Source organism: Papio anubis, chromosome 8, assembly GCF_008728515.1.
Source record: "Papio anubis isolate 15944 chromosome 8, Panubis1.0, whole genome shotgun sequence".
NCBI lineage: Eukaryota > Metazoa > Chordata > Mammalia > Primates > Cercopithecidae > Papio > Papio anubis.
The window spans coordinates 128,037,893-128,054,372 of record NC_044983.1 but is presented as its reverse complement, the minus strand read 5'-3'; the positions used below and the strand labels follow the sequence as shown (position 1 = coordinate 128,054,372).

At 39.8% G+C, this 16,480-nt stretch overlaps 1 protein-coding gene across 29 annotated transcripts in view; it reads left to right on the top strand.

Annotated features, from left to right (window-relative positions):
• Window positions 1-1,839: 1,839 nt before the first annotated feature.
• TMEM71 (transmembrane protein 71) overlaps window positions 1,840-16,480 on the top strand; it is a 55,540-nt gene continuing 40,899 nt past the window's right edge. For 2 of the 29 annotated variants that reach the window (XM_031669761.1, XM_031669753.1), the window contains exons 1-5: window positions 2,439-2,691; window positions 4,250-4,325; window positions 5,891-5,951; window positions 11,542-11,754; window positions 16,300-16,472. In XM_031669761.1, the coding sequence (XP_031525621.1) occupies window positions 4,286-4,325; window positions 5,891-5,951; window positions 11,542-11,754; window positions 16,300-16,472 (487 nt within the window). In that variant the 5' untranslated portion in view covers window positions 2,439-2,691; window positions 4,250-4,285. Of the gene's footprint in view, window positions 1,856-2,367; window positions 3,340-3,715; window positions 4,326-5,128; window positions 5,222-5,890; window positions 5,952-11,541; window positions 11,755-16,299; window positions 16,473-16,480 lie in introns of those variants that run through there. The other 27 variants (XM_031669767.1, XM_031669745.1, XM_031669769.1 and 24 more) reach the window with 27 other exon arrangements.

Genomic DNA, 16,480 nt, shown 5'->3' with positions numbered 1-16,480 from the left:
TAGGAGGGCAACTTAATTAGAAGCAAGGCAGTGGAGCAAAGAGCTGAGGGAGGGGAGGAAGAAAGCCCTATGACCCTTAGGGTGAGGGAACGCTAACCTCAAAGATCTTAACGTAGACCCATGTCTAGTGTTTCAGAAACAACAAGAAGATGAGTGGGCCTCAAGAGAGATGATTGAGAGGGGAGCCATAGGGTTGGAATTTAGTTCTGGGCCTTGGCAATTTTGAAAGATTTATGCAAACTCTATAAACCTCTGTCCTGCATGTGGATAATAATTGCACTTATTTTCTAGGGCTGTGTGAGGTTGAAACAAGATTACATATGTACAGTGTTTAGTGCAGTGTCTGGTTTGTAAGAAATGCTGACACATGTTGGCTATGATCATTATCACTTATAGGTTAAGAATGCAAACTCAGCAGCCATCTCACCAGGGTTTGCATCCTAGCTCTACTTACTTATCACATACTGGCTATGTGAATTTGGGCAATTCTCTAAACTCAGTTTGCTCTTCTGTAAAATGAGAATAATAATAGACCATCTCCCATGGAATTGATATAACAGTTAATGTATTGATATGTGGAAAGGCCTTAGAGCAGTGCCTGGTACATAGTAAGCACTCCTTAAAGTTAGCAATTATTATGATCATTAATAATAAGGTTCTAATATTTACCAGATCGTTAAAAAAAAAGTAGACCAAAGTTTTTCTGATGTGAACTCTTTGGAGAAGTGGGTTTGTGGGCACAGGAAGAGCGGAGGGTCTCGAATAAGTCAGAAAGATTTTCCTCCCTCATCTGGAAGAGATAAGCCAAGGCTGGAAGCAGGAGGATGAGAGATAAGCAAAACAGGAAAAGGAGAAGAAGAAGAGAACTGTGATTTCCAATGAAGAGAACACCAGACAGCTGTGGAGCAGAGTAGCTGTCTGGTAAATCGAGGCAGATGTGACCAGAAGTAGCCTTGAGTAAATGTGACTATATTCTACAGGAGTCACTAAAGCAGCAGAGTCAGCAATGACAGATGGCTCAGGAAGTGACCTGTGTTAGGACTATGCATCTGCTAGTCATTGCTGTGTAACAAATTACCTCAAAACGTGGTGGCTTGAAACACCATTTGTCACCTCCCAGTTTGTGTGGGCCACGGAGCTGGGCAGGGCTAGCCTGGGTTGTCTGCTTCTGGGTCTTTCTTGGTTCCAATCAAGCATTAGATGGTGCTGCACTCAGCTCAAGGCTCACCTGGAGAAGGTTCCACTTCCAAGCTCACACACTTGGTTCTTGGCTGGATTCCTGGCTGTTGGATGGAGCATCAGACCCTTACTGGCTTTTGAGACAACTCTTGATTCCTTGCCACATGGGCTTCTCCACCATGGCATCTTGCTTCATCAAAGCGGGCAAGCCAAGAAAGTAATAGAGTCCAGCAAGACAGAAGCCTCATCATGGTAGTGGAAACCCAGCACCTTTTCCTTACTCTATTTACAAGGAGTACATCAGCAGCCTTCGTCCACACTTGAGGGATGGAGATTAGACATGAAGTTCCAGAGACAGAGAACTTTGAAATTAGATGGACCCTCCTCCTGACAACTTCTTCTGCCTAAAACATGTTCTACAGAAGATCCTGCCATGTGGCAGAACCTCGGGGAAAGGGAACCACAAGAAAGGATGAGATTAACTTTTTTGCCAACCTGACCAGCTGGTGCCTCAGAAGAGAACTTGATTTGCAGAAAATGAATAAGGAATACACCTTGCATATCTCTGCTGAGGACTCAATTATTCCTCATTTCTTTTATTTCATTGAATTCTTCAAGCTATCATGTGACATGTATATTTTTATGCTTATAATTGAGAAAACTGCAACTCAGAGGGGTAAGTCACAAATCTGAGGTCACACAGCTAAGGTGGTAGACAGGTTGAATCTCTGTCTATATGACCCCTAAACCTACACTCTTTCCACTATACAGTAGTACCTCAATGTTGCTGGAATATATATTTGAATGTACATTTCTTTTATCACTTGTAATAGTACAGACGTGTACGAACCCACAAACACCATCAAGTCTTTGAGCTCTACTATAATGTAAATGTAAAATGCCATCTATACAGTTTTTTTGTAAAGTCCAATCTTCATTAGATAAATTTACTGCCTCTATAGAAATTTTCATAAGATCAAGCTCTTGCTATTTAGTAGTATTCTGAATTTAATAGCATCAGTGCATTATCCTCAATACATTTAAGTGATTTGGACAAAGATCACTACTCTGCACTACTTGTAACTGAATGTGGCCAGATGATGAGCAAGAAGTGAGACTGAAAGTCTTTCTCATGTTCTTGCAGCCAAAGGTGACAAGTTAGCTCAGCAAACCACCCCTCCAGTGACCAGGTTGTAACCAGCTGGCCTGTCACACGGGCTGCACATTCCCTCCTGCTGGCCCAGGAAACTCTGTGAAATCTTCACCACACTCTTCAGTGTGAATGCCACTGATGTGAGCCCAACAGGAAGTATGACCTCATTCTGCTTCTTTGTCTCTGGTTACGCAGGCTGTTTTCAAAAGAAAACAAGAGAAGTTGTAAGACTGACTGTCCCAAGAACTATACGCTCATTTATACCAGAAAACAGACAAGAGAAGAGGAGGCTGCTGAAGACAAAACTTCTCTGCAAACACCTGTGCACGGCAATGTGTGTGGGCATCTGTGAGAAGAAGGTAGGGTGGGATTCCCTTTATTAAGAGACTTTTGCACCTGTTGACATTCAGACATTTTTTTCAGCTGAGGAACTGCTCAGTCCTCAAATTTTCCACTGTCAACCACAGGAAGCTTCATATTTCAGTAATAATTTTGTCCTTTGTCAATTGGAAGAAGAGGCTGGGAACTCTCTTTGGAAGGAACATGTATGCACACATTTTTCAGAATAGATGTGTTGCTTTGATGGAACTGGCAGATTCTGTTTCTTGAAAAGTTTTAGATCTATAACTGAAGGGTTTTTTTTCTACTGTTACTAATTTTCTATTGAATGTCAGTGTACTGCCTGTAGATTCCTCTAAGCACTTGTAAGATAGAGCAATAAGACCTTACTTTCTGCTGCAGGATTTACAGGCTTAAAATTAAGCTTAATACTTGGGGAACACTAAAATAAGGTAATTTGGGCTGGGCATATCCATACAATATTGATCAAAAATGAAAAGAACAAGTGACATACTAATATATTACATTACATTGGGATTATTTGATATCCCAAACAAATGAAATTTGTAAATGTGTGCTTTGATTTAGAGATCTTCCAAGGAAGGCCAGAAAGTTCTCCTGACGTCTTTGAAGGTCTCTATAAACCAGGTTTATAGTTTCCTAATAGGGTTTGTATATATTTATTGAAATATTCAACTTGAAGCTATAGAATTAGCCTGGTTTGATTGATTGTATTACAGCTACAAAAACAATCCATTACTAGTTCTCACGTTACAAAATGTGGCCATAGGTGGTGAATCAGAAAAGAATTTAGTCCTACCTTATAAAGTGATTAGGATAGTGATACTATATACAAAGTTTCATAGTCAACAGAAGTTGGTTCTATTTGATGAACAGTAAATGATCAAAGTTTGCATAATTTGCATTCTTTGATATGTTTTTAATTTGTAATTGAGAAATTAAATTATGTCTTCATGGGAACTGAGTTCTAAAATCTTCCCAGTGGTATGCTATCTTTAGTGCAATGTTACTTATGCTCTTTAGGAATGTCCAGGCTGATAAAAGCTATTAAAAAACACTCTCTGTGACTACCTGTCAATGGTTCAAATTGTTGGGCAAAAGACAGACACCAATCTCCAAGCACCGTTTGAAACTTGATAATGAAGATGATTTGTGTCAGATGATTAAAATACAAGTAAGTTTGTTTTGGGGGCTAAATTACTGTTAGACCAGTCATTTTATTAAGATTTCTCAATCAAATACCTCACCTTCATTATTGTCTTTGGATTACAAATCAACCTTTTTAAGTCTAGATTTTCCAAATAAAGTATGGTTCTTATTTACAGAAAAAGGTTATTGAGATGCACTGAGCGAGGCAATGGAAAATGTTCAAAGTCATAGAGGCAGACATAACTTTAGAGAAGTTGTGTCTTCAATCTGGTCTCCTACCTTCAATTCTGTATCTCTGTATTATTTCAGTAAACAAATCTGACTAGTGCAATTAGTAGATGCCATCTGTTTTGGCATAATTTTTCTATTTTTAATATATAGTCCACCTTTTTTTAACGTCTTTTGCAGAGAATCTGTGAAGTTTGAGCAAGCGGCCTTCCCAAGATGTACCGAATATCTCAACTGATGTCAACACCAGTAGCAAGTAAATGTAGAAGAACTGTGATACGCAATTATCTTTTGAACGATTAGACTCCTTTTAGCAATTTCCTTGCTTTGATTTTGCTGATACTCAGACCATTAACCATCTGTCAGTAGCTTGTGCTTCTTAAATGCCAGTGTTCACTTTGGCAATGATTTTGACTTCATTTTTTTCCTTGAAAGAAATGTGGTATTTTTCCTTCTAGTAGAAAAAAAAAAAAAAAAAAAAAAAAAACACCGTTTTTTTTTAGATGCCTGTGCATAAATGTGAAAGGAGATTGTTTATCAGCTACTATTAAGATGCAAAACTGTTTGTGTATAAAAAATGCTGAATGATTTTGATAGCTACTTGCAGAAAATAAGGGCGCTGTTAAAACGGTAGTGGTTTCAAGTTTCTTCCTTCCTCTTGTTATTTTCTCCCAAAACCCCACTTCTAACTCTCCCTCACATACCCACAGTTTTCTCCTTACAAATCAACCAGCCCAATCTGAAAGTCTAAATTCCTTTCTTTGTCCTAGATACTAATTGTCCGTAATGGAATCAAATTTCACTAAGCTTGTCTGTTAGGACCATTGACACCATCTCTGCACACGATAAAATTCTGCTTTAGAGTTTAGAATATTAATCAACTCCAACTTTCCCCAAGTAAAGTCTGTTGCCATGCCTTTGGTTAAACTGGAATGAACGAATGGATGATGTTTCTATAATTAAGAATACTCACAGTCTTTATACATTGGAAAATTTTATATAAAACAAAACAAAACCTTATTTCTTCCCCACTAATGTCTTTTGCTCATTATTTTACAGTAGAAGTGTCTTAATATGCACTAAAGAGAGAGAGTCTACAACAATGATTGAATTCCTCAGTTTACTGAGTAGCTACAATAACCAACACATTGGGTAACTGATTTGGGTTTTCTCCCGTTCACACAAGACGTTTTTTCCCCATCCTTTCATGAGCTCAGTTTGATGCTAATGATTTATTATTGCCTTATCCTGCACTAAGGAACGTTTTTTGTTTTTTGTTTTTTGTTTTGAGACGGAGTCTCGCTCTGTCGCCCAGGCTGGAGTGCAGTGGCCGGATCTCAGCTCACTGCAAGCTCCGCCTCCCGGGTTTACGTCATTCTCCTGCCTCAGCCTCCAGAGTAGCTGGGACTACAGGCGCCCACCACCTCGCCCGGCTAATTTTTTGTGTGTTTTAGTAGAGACGGGGTTTCACCGTGTTAGCCAGAATGGTCTAGATCTCCTGATCTCGTGATCTGACCTCCTCGGCCTCCCAAAGTGCTGGGATTACAGGCGTGAGCCACCGCGCCTGGAACTTCTGGAGAGTTATGTGGGAGCAGGAACAGAAGATAGAAGCCTCTAATTTATGTCTTGCTTCCAGTAGAGCCCTAGTGATAAGGGTGTCTGTACTAGTTGGAATCTTCCAGCTGAAGCTGGAACGTCAGCTATTCCCATCTTCTTACATGCCTCCACTGTTTGCAATTATACATATTGATACATGTATCAACATATGTAACTGTTGATCAGGTATGATACATTCTACTTCTCTCTCATTTGTTTACGCAGGTTCTTCCAGATTGGAAAGAGAATATGCTGGAGAACTGTCTCCCACGTGTATTTTCCCAAGGTATGTTATGGAGCTTCTTTTAAGAAATAATAATTCTGGCCAGGCATGCTGGCTCACGGCTGTAATTCCAGCACTTTGGGAGGCCTAGGCGGAAAGATCACGAGGTCAGGAGATCGAGACCATCCTGGCTAACACAGTAAAACCCCGTCCCTACTAAAAATACAAATAAAATTAAATTAAATTAAATTAAATAAAAATCAGCACAGCATGGTGGCGGGCGCCTGTAGTCCCAGCTACTCGAAGGCTGAGGTGGGAGAATGACGTGAACCCAGGAGACGGAGCTTGCAGTGAGCCGAGATTGTGCCACTGCACTCCAGCCTGGGCGACAGAGCAAGACTTGTCTTTAAAAAAAAAAAAAAAAATCATTCTTCTCTGGGCATGGTGGCTCACGCCTGTAATCCCAGTACTTTGGGAGGCCAAGGTGGGTGGATCACTTGAGGTCAGGAATTTGAGATTAGCCTGGATAAAACATGGTGAAACCTTGTCTCCACTAAAAATACAAAAATTAGCCGGGCGTGGTGGTGGTGTGCCTGTAATCCCAGCTACTCCGGGGGTGGCGTGGAAGAATCGCTTGAACCTGGGAGGCAGAGGTTGCAGTGAGCCAAAACTGCACCACTGCATTCCAGCCTGGGCGACAGAGCGAGACTCCATCTCAAAATAATAATAATAATTATTTGGAAATAGTCCCTTTTGATGTTTCCAAAGTTTCAGATTTCTATGTCTTACTTTGTTGTATTATTGGTTTGAAATTATTATTTTAGCTATCATCTAGTTTTGAAAGGCTATTTATTTTCAGTGCCATGTACATACTAAATGAAATCTTGCCTAATAGAATAATGAATATATATATTATAATCACATATCATATATATTAGTGTCAATATATAGGCAGTTGTGAATTGTTTCTCTGGTGAGTGGTGAAACTATTGAATACTGATGAATGATTACTTTTTCTCAAACTGATATCTTTTTAAATATGCTTTCCTATCTTGTTTTATAAAAGCAACACAATTCTATACCAATGGCCAAATTTTATGCTCTACCAAAACATGTACAGTCTACCATTTTGTTGAAGTGCTACAAGGGAGTCTTTTTTCTTTCTTTTTTCAATGACTCACTGAGTGTCTCTTATTCCTTATGCAGACATCAGCTGACGTTTCCCCTAGCATGGTGAAATGTGCCTAGAGCATAAAGAGATCATACATTCATTTTAGGACCGGCTCCTTCTTGTAAATTGTAGGCCTCCTGATGCTACCAAATGAATCAATATGAACAGAGGCACATGTGGAAAGGATCCATGGTTTAGTGTCAGATAGACTAGGGTTCATATCATAGCTCTGCCACTTACTAGCTATGTAAAATATCCAAGTAATTTGCTGCTTTTGCAAATCATTTTTTCCTGCTATATGATGAAGATAATAATGATACTTAGCTTTTAGAGGTTTGTGAAGAGTAGATAAAGGGCAAAAAGTAGGGGGCCAGGTCATGCTCAATGTTCAATAACTCACATTAATTTGAAACAGTATTTTATTACTAGACTGAGTGCATGTATTCATTGTATATAAGCTTTTAAATGTAAAAATATCAGAAATTCAGTAGAGCATGAGGCAGATGTGTAGAAGGATGAGAGACATTTTGTAATCTATCAGTGTGTAATTATCTAACATTTTTTAATGGTCCTAATGATACTTGTCCTTTCACCAATCAGTCTTTGTCCTATCCTAGGAGGTACGATTTAGGCTCTTCTAAGGCCTAGTCAGTAACCTCATAAGAAAAGAAAAGGCTTTGTCTTTAGGCAGTTAGGCACGTTGCTGGGCTTTGCTGTGGGATTGGACTGTAGAAACCAATTGGAAAGGACCTGCTAAAAACGAATCAGCTACTAAGTTTATTAGAGCAGAATGAAGCAAGAGTCAAGATCTAGAGATAATATTGTTATCTGCTCTAAAGGTTTGATATTGTTCAGAAGGGTCCTTTTTTTAAACTATAATCCAGGTGTTGGAAGAGTGTCTTCATTTTGTTTACAATCAAGAGAGGATAGATAAAGGTGGGGCATTATAAAAGAAAGATGCCAGGGGATTAGGGAGGCTGCAGTTGATAACTGTCAAATGTTGAAACCTTGGAAATTGGAGTGCAGATAGAAATACAGGTCCAGAACTCTGAAACCTCCTAAGTGTCCAGCACTATATAGTTGCCCTATTAATTTTCACAGAGGCAAAAGGCTGTAGAAGAAAGAGCACTAGAGTTGGAGAAAAAAGATCTAGATTTTTAGCTTGCCTCTCCCACTTGTAAGCCCTGAGTTATTGAACAATGAACTTAACCTACTGGAGCCTCCATTTTCATATTTATTAATAGGGATAACAAGAACCAAAATGTTCTGTTAAAGTGCATGTCTGGAAATAGTCCCTTTTGATGTTTCCAAAGTCTCAGATTTCTACCCATACTATTCAATATTTTTATCAATGATTTGGATTGAGAACATATAGATTCCAGGGATAACATATTTGTATGACATCATTTAATATATTAAAAGTCTTGTGTAATATAATGAGAATCCCTCAAAATTCTTTTTTTTTTTTTTTTTTTTGAGACAAGAGTCTCGCTCTGTCTCCCAGACTGGAGTGCAGTGGCCGGATCTCAGCTCACTGCAAGCTCTGCCTCCCGGGTTTACGCCATTCTCCTGCCTCAGCCTCCCGAGTAGCTGGGACTACAGGTGCCCGCCACCTCGCCCGGCTAGTTTTTTTTGTATTTTTTAGTAGAGACGGGGTTTCACCGTGTTAGCCAGGATGGTCTCGATCTCCTGACCTCGTGATCCGCCCTTCTCGGCCTCCCAAAGTGCTGAGATTACAGGCTTGAGCCACCGCGCCCGGCCGAATCCCTCAAAATTCTAACAGCACAAAATGAATAGTCATTCAAACAGTAGGCAACATATTTAGCTTACCACCATTAGGCAATGGAAAGCATAGACATTAACAACCTCCATTAAATTATGACATTAAATATTTACAGAAATCTATGAGGTTTATTTTGGGCAATCTTTACTGCACAGAATCACATTTGTTAAAAAAAAAAAAAAAATACTAAGCCTTGGAGAGAATAATTAGCAGGAGGTAGAGCCAGGATTGAAACCAAGAGTATGAACCTAGCTCTATCTGCAAAGTCTTAATTACATATTGACTTTGTAATATAAAATTGATCCAAAAGTCTAAGAGAGGAAAGGTAATTCTAAATATACAGGAAAAAGACTAGAAATTGATAGTTTATTTAGATGAGATCAGGCGCGTTCAGGGTGGTATGGCCGTAGACTTGATAGTCTATTTAATAGTGTGATAATATGTTGGTAACTGGAGGAGAAAAAAAAGAATCAAGCTAATGTGACTTAAGCTTCATTGCTAAAGACATGGATTCTATAATGAGGGAAGTGATAGTCCCTATATCTCTTGGGCAGATACACTTAAAGGGCTAGGTTCTACGGTTGGCATGATATTTAAGAGGAACTCTAAAAAGTGGAGAATACTCAGAGAAAAGCCATCAAACTATGATAGCTAAGGGATCAAAACTACATCATGTCGTATAAAGATGAGTTAAATGAACTGGAGGACTTTTAATGTGGAGAAGCGAGGACCCAGGGAGGACGTGGAAACTCTCTTTAAATAGCTGAATAGATCTCAAATGGAAGATAGAAGGAACGGAAAACGAAGGGAAAGAAAAGAAGGGAGGAAGTGAACATTTATTAAGCCCATACTAGCTGCTAAGCACAGACCATTTATTTTACTATGTAATTATTAAGATAACCCGATAATAAAGATTTTTTTCTTGTTTTACATATAAGGAAACAGTCTAAGAGGCTAAGTGACTGGATTAAGGTTACTCACCTAAGCAATGACAGAGTTGGAATTACAGGCTTAGAGGGGGATTGACTTCAAATCCCCTGTCTTGTCCACTATGCTACAGCCCATATTTGTTCAGTGAAGGGTTGTGGGGGTGCTTAGTAAGTGTGGGGTCCTTCTTACTGAAGGTGTGCATGCAGAGAGGGACAATGTTTGTCAGAAATACAGCAGATGGGAAATTTGGTGGGGCTGCAGACATGACCGTCAAAACTCCTTCTGATTCTTAGAATTTGTGATTTTCTGGAAGCATATGGTCCCAATTTATGCAATTAAGTGGAATACATAATATGTAAAAATTATTGAAAGCATCAAGGTAAGAGCACATGAGAGCTATTGTACTATCAGTGCTGTTAATTGATTGACACAAAACCACCCCAAGAACTCAGATACATTCAGACAGTATATATTTTCATAGGTTTTACCAGATTTCCATAGTCTGTCAGGTGATTTCATTCAGTAACTGGCATTGAGTTTATTTACATACTGAACATTTTTTAGGCTCACAATATCTGCCCTCCAGTAATGTCTAAAATAATTACTGAGGCGGACATACGTACACAAAAATCACAGTGAGATTAATTGGGGTTTAGGACAAAGAAAAATAATTTTTATGGGAGAAGAGAGGGGGAAAAAACTAAGCAGTTTTGAAGAAATAACACATTACATACTCTTTTATCCAATATGGCTCTATTACTATTGTCACCAGGCTTCCACCAAACCTCACCTCAAGAAATTTTACATTTATGAAACATTTTCATAATAATTTAGTTGCCTGTCAATTATAGGGCCATGTGATTCCTTCCTTCCTTCCTTCCTTCCTTCCTTCCTTCCTTCCTTCCTTCCTTCCTTCCTTCCTTCCTTCCTTCCTTCCTTCGCTTATTCGTTTCTTCCTTTCTTCCCTTCTTTCTCTCCCTCTTTCTTTCTCTCTGTTCCTCCTTCCTTTAGATACAGGGTCTTTGGTATGGTGCTCAGGCTGGAGTGCAGTGGCTATTCTCAGGCATGAATAGCACACTGCAGCCTTCAAACTTCCTGGGCTAAAGGGATCCTCCTGCCTTAGCCTTCTGAGTAGCTGGGACTATAGGCATACACCACCAATCCCATCTCAACGTGATTGTTTTTTAAAACTAAGACACATATAGGTTTACTCAAGGAATTATGAGGCTTCCCTGGATACCAAATCAGGGAAGGTAACCGTGTGCCCATTTTGTGCAGCCAACCTGGAGGGAAATTTGCACAGGCCAAAAATGATCTTTTTGACTGCATGTTTACCCTGTACCTCATATGTTTCCGGTGGCTACATAGTTATAATGTCTCTATTACAGTGACAAGATTAAAGATCTGACAACTGGAGGGCTATTCAAAATAAGGGAGTAGAGGGGATTTTGAGCTTCTGACATCCCATCCAAAAAAATATAATAGACTAACATCAAACGTAGGTTCATCGTATGGTGAGGAAAGTGATTAGCCATCGTTTTCACCAAGGTTTAAAACAGAAAGAAGCACTAAAGGTTCTGTAGTTTAATGCTGTCATAGGTGAGGAGATGAAGCCCAGAAGGTTAAGAGTGACATTCCTAATGGTTGCAGAAGTAATTGACAGTCATGAATGCAAAGATGTTATTTTCCTTCACAGTGATGAGACGTGGTTGATGTGGGACTGGATGTACTGAATAGATATTTCAAGGGCTTTCCCTTTTCCTTCTTAGTTTTACCTGTGATTCCCTGGATGGTGACCATTCTTTTGAATGCAGCTCCGTAGATCCCCTGACAGGCTCCCACTATATCTGTCGCCGAAGTCCCAGACTCCTCACCAATGGCTACTATATTTGGAATGAAGACAGCTTCCTGTGCGACAAAGATGGCAACATAACTCTGAACCCATCCCAGACCAGTGTTATGTATAAAGAGAACTTAGTTAGGTAAGTAGAGCATATTACAGAAAGAAATCTGAAGTCCAATCCATCCATTAATTGTTCACTCATTCATTTATTCACCCAACTATCTTTTATAAGGAGCCCATTATTGTTCCAGACTGTGGAAATACAAAGGGTAAGAGGGAATGGGCATAGCCAACATGAAAATGAGAGCGATGAAGTAATACAGGTGCCAGGATAGAAACCTGTCAGGATGCAGTGAAGGGATAAAAGAAAGGAGATACATTTTACTTGGGGAATAGGTAAAAATAAACTCACTAGAGGTAGTGATGGCTGATTTAAGTCTTGAAAAATATAGGATGTTAGTTAAAATAAAAATAGGAAAGAGGACTTCTGGAAAGATGGCACAGGTGTGGGGTTCTGAGAGACCCTGGTAAAACTTGGAGAATAGCAAATAGTTGGGTAGGAATAAACTTAGGGTGGGAAGGGGTGTTTTGTAAGAAAGAAGACTGAGCACAGGAGCAGGGGCTGGATGAAAGGGGTTAAATTTCAGGCTAAGGAGTTTGAGCAGTACTCTATAGATAAAGAGGGGTCATTGATAAATTATCAGATGTATTCTTAGAAAGATAATAGTGACCGCTATGGAAAGGATGGGTGGTTGGATGTGTATGAATATGTCAGTAGAGACTGAGTACAATGGGGAAAATGAAGGCAAGGTATCCATGGATTAAAAGCAAATTGTGGTAGCAATGATGAAAGAATAAGGGTGGGGAGATAGATAAAAAGAATGGTAAAGGGGTGGAATCTTGGTCATCCAAAGATGTGGGAGGTCCAACAAAGGAAGAACACTTGCATGAATCTTAGGACTCTGGTTCTGTCAAGTAGATGTATGGTAGGACCATTTATCAAGATCAGAAAGAAAGGACGGGCATGTTTGAGGAAAGAAGAGGGATGAGTTCACTTTGGATCGGTACATTTGGATAATCGCATTCATTTTCTTTTGCTTCAAAACCACCCATATGCTGACTGAATCAGTCAGCTATTGACACAATAAGGCTGTGTAACAAATAACTATCGAATCTTAATGATATAAAACAATGAGTCCACACATGTGGAAGTTAGTTGGAGTAGGTTGGTTTAGTCTGAACAAGGTTGAGGTTGGCTTCAGTTGGAATCAGTGTGCATCATATAGGTCATTCCCTTGAGACCATTTGACTACAGAAAAATGTTCTTTCCATTGTAATTACATAAATGCGAGAGGACATACCCCAACAGCAGGTACATTTCAAGCCTCTGTGTGCATCAATCTGCTACCATCTCACTGGTCAATTCAACTTATATGGGCAAGTTGTAATAAGGGTCAGGGAAATACACTCTACCTTTGTTGATGAGGGAAGGAGGAATTTCCTATAGGCATCTCAAACCCAGTATGTCCAAAATAGATTAGGTCACCTTTCTTTCAAAATGTTTCTCACATGATTTCTATTTCAATGAAAAGAAGCACCATTTATCCTCTGCTGTGAGTCTCTCTAGACTTGACATTTTTATTCATACATCCCTTTTAGTCAGTTGGTCAGGATAAGATGGTGTCGGTAGTAACCTATAGATCTAAATAGGTAATGTTTCAAATGAAAGCAGATTTTATTTCTTCTTCTTTTTATGTCTTTTTTTTTTTTTTTTTTTTGAGATAGAGTCTTGCTCTCTTACCAGGCTGGAGTACAGTGGCGTGATCTCGGCTCACTGCAACCTCCGACTCCCTGGTTCAAGCGATTCTTCTGCCTCAGCCTCCCAAGTAGCTGGGATTACAGGCACCCACCACCATGCCCAGCTAATTTTTGTATTTTTGGTAGAGACAGGGTTTCACCATGTTGGCCAGGATGGTCTCGATCTCCTGACCTTATGATCTGCCCGCCTCCAACTCCCAAAGTGCTGGGATTACAGGTGTAAGCCATTGCACTGGGCCCAGATTTTATTTCTTGTTCTTGTAATTGTCCAGCATGAGTGTTCTAGCCTAACTGGTGAGCCACCTTGAAGTAGAGACTCGGAGACCCAGATTTCTTTCATCATATGCATCTGCTAACCATGCAAGCCTTATAGAGGCTGTGGCATGGTGGAATTGCCTGGAATCAACTGGTAAAAGTGTAGAAAGAATGTGAGTTGAAGGAACACCTGCTTTCCCCAAGACTCCAGCCCATAAATGGCACAGATCACTTCTGCTCACATTCCACTGGGGAGACTTTAGACTCATGACCACACCTAATGGCAAAGGAGCAGAAAGATGTAGTTCAGTTGTGTGTCCAGGTAAGGTGTATTTGGTAAGAAGTTTATTGTTTCCACGACAAACGTGAAGCCCAAATGAATCTACTTCCTAAAATTATTTTGAATTGTTCCTCTTGTCTTTGTTCCCATAGCTATTTTCTTCATTCAGGCCACCATAACCTCCTGTTTAGATTTCTGCAATGATTACCTTAGCATTCTGATGCCTCCTGCATTAGCCACCTTCCAGTACATTCTCCAGGCCAGGCTACTGCAAGGTGGTTTCCTTACATTGGTTAGGCACCCTCCTTCAGGAAAGTTTTACTCCATTTTCTTTCTTCTTATTTTGCCTTACATAACTGCCAGTGTTTGTTATTTTAAAAATAAAATAAATGTATTGATTGCTTTCTGTGTGCTAGGGACTATCCCAACTGGTTTGCATATATACTACCATTTGATTCCCAACTCCTGCTCTGGAATCTTATGACATAGATTTTATTACTGCCATTCCCATTTCACAAAGGTGAAACATAAGTTCAGAGAGGTTAAGTAATTTTCCCAAGCTCACAGGGCTGTTAGGTGGAAATAGGATTCCAGCTCAGATGGTCTGACTTTCAAGAATCAGTTTTGCAACATCACTTTTAACTCTAGCCCACGTTATATAGATATTCTTGATGTTAAAGATGTTTCACCCGTACTTTTTGTTCTCAAATTTGATGAGTGCCCATCCCATAATAGGTACTCAATAAAGAGCTGTTTAGTGAATTAATGAATATAAGAATAAATGAATAAAAATTTCTAATTGCTGTTTATTCCATTTTAAATGATCTCATCATAGAACCTACAAGAATCTTTCAAATTTGGTTCATTTTCACAAGAATGTGTTCCATTGTCATGAACTCTACCATTTTTCTCAACTTGCCATTCCTGGAACCAATGACAGAGAGAGTTCAAATAAAGTAGATTTTCTCAACAGTAGCACTATTCACATTTTGCACCAGATAATTATTTGTTGTGGGCAACTGCCCTGTGCACTGTAGGATATTTAATGACATCTCTAGCCTCTTCTCACCGTCTGCCAGGAGCACTCCTTCCCTGGTGTAACATTAACAAAATGTCTCCAAAACCTACCAGATGTTCCCTGCAGCCAAAAATCAACGTGGTGGAGAACCATCAGGATAAAGAATGCACAAGGCTTGTTGTAATTCGTCCTAACCACCAAGGGAAAGCACAATTCAAAGTGCGTCTTCTGGTAGCAGCTGTAGCTAAAGAGCAGAATTTCGTGATGGGAAAACTGTTCCATGCCCTCCTTGCATGTGATGGGAAAGCTGTCTCACTCGACCTTGCATTACCTAGCTTTGGTTCAGGCCCTCACTATTTTTCACCAGTATAGTGAGCACCCTGTGCTCAGCACAGGGCTTGACACATCACAGGAAGATACGCAACAGTGACTCCCCTGTGCCCTTCGATCAGCCCCTCTGCCCTCAATCTTGCACCTCTGAGCCACCCTCTGTTACCGACAATTTTGGAAATGCAAACCGAATTATGTCATCACTACTGTCTTCCCTGTAGCCATGCTTTAGAGGTCTCCCTTTGTTCCAACACTAAATTCCAACTCCCTTGTATCATATGAGAAGTCCATCATTACCTGCCTTCCTTTTACCTGTCCAGCTTCATTTCTTGGCATGACCTAATCACACCTACTGGTTCCTCGATGAACAGGTCAGATCATCTCATGCAGCTTACAACTCACTTCTCCCAGAAAAACTCCCTTGATTATCAATTAGCACTGCCACTCCTGGTGCCCTCAGAGCAGCCTCTAGGTAATCCTTTCAGAGCACGTGTCTCCTATATAGCAGAGCGATCAAAAGCAAAGACCATGGAGGCAGATTCTCTGGGTTTGCATCCCAACTATGTCACCTACTAGCTGCATGACCTCAACCAAGTGACTTAACCTATCTGTGCCTAAGTTTCCTGATCAGAAAAATGGGATAATAATAGTATCTGTTTCACAGAGTTGTGCTGAAGATAATGTGAGCTAATCTATGTAAAGCACTAAGAAAGATGCCTGGCACAGAATAAACTATAGGAAAGCATTACCTATATGTGCATTATTTTTTTTCTTTCTCCCATAATTCATTGTGAACTTTTCACACACAAAGTTTTGTCTTTTATCTCAGTTCTCTAGACATTGAGCCAAGGACCTGGCACACAGTAGAATTTGAGAAACTTCTGTAGAATTAATGCAGTGAGCAGACTTGGGTTGTGGAAATCACAGTTTTGAACTAAAGGTAACTATTATTAATTGTTCACCATGCTTTCATTTCTCTCTAGGATATTTAGAAAGAAAAAGAGAATCCGTCATCCCTTTTCTTCTCTCTTCAACCTCAGTACCTCCAAATCTTGGCTGCATGGAAGTATCTTTTGTGACGTCGACTCTTCTCCAAGTGAGGACAACTGGTTGGAGGGGATCAAGAGGTTGGACACAGACCATTGCAATGGAAATGGTGAGTTT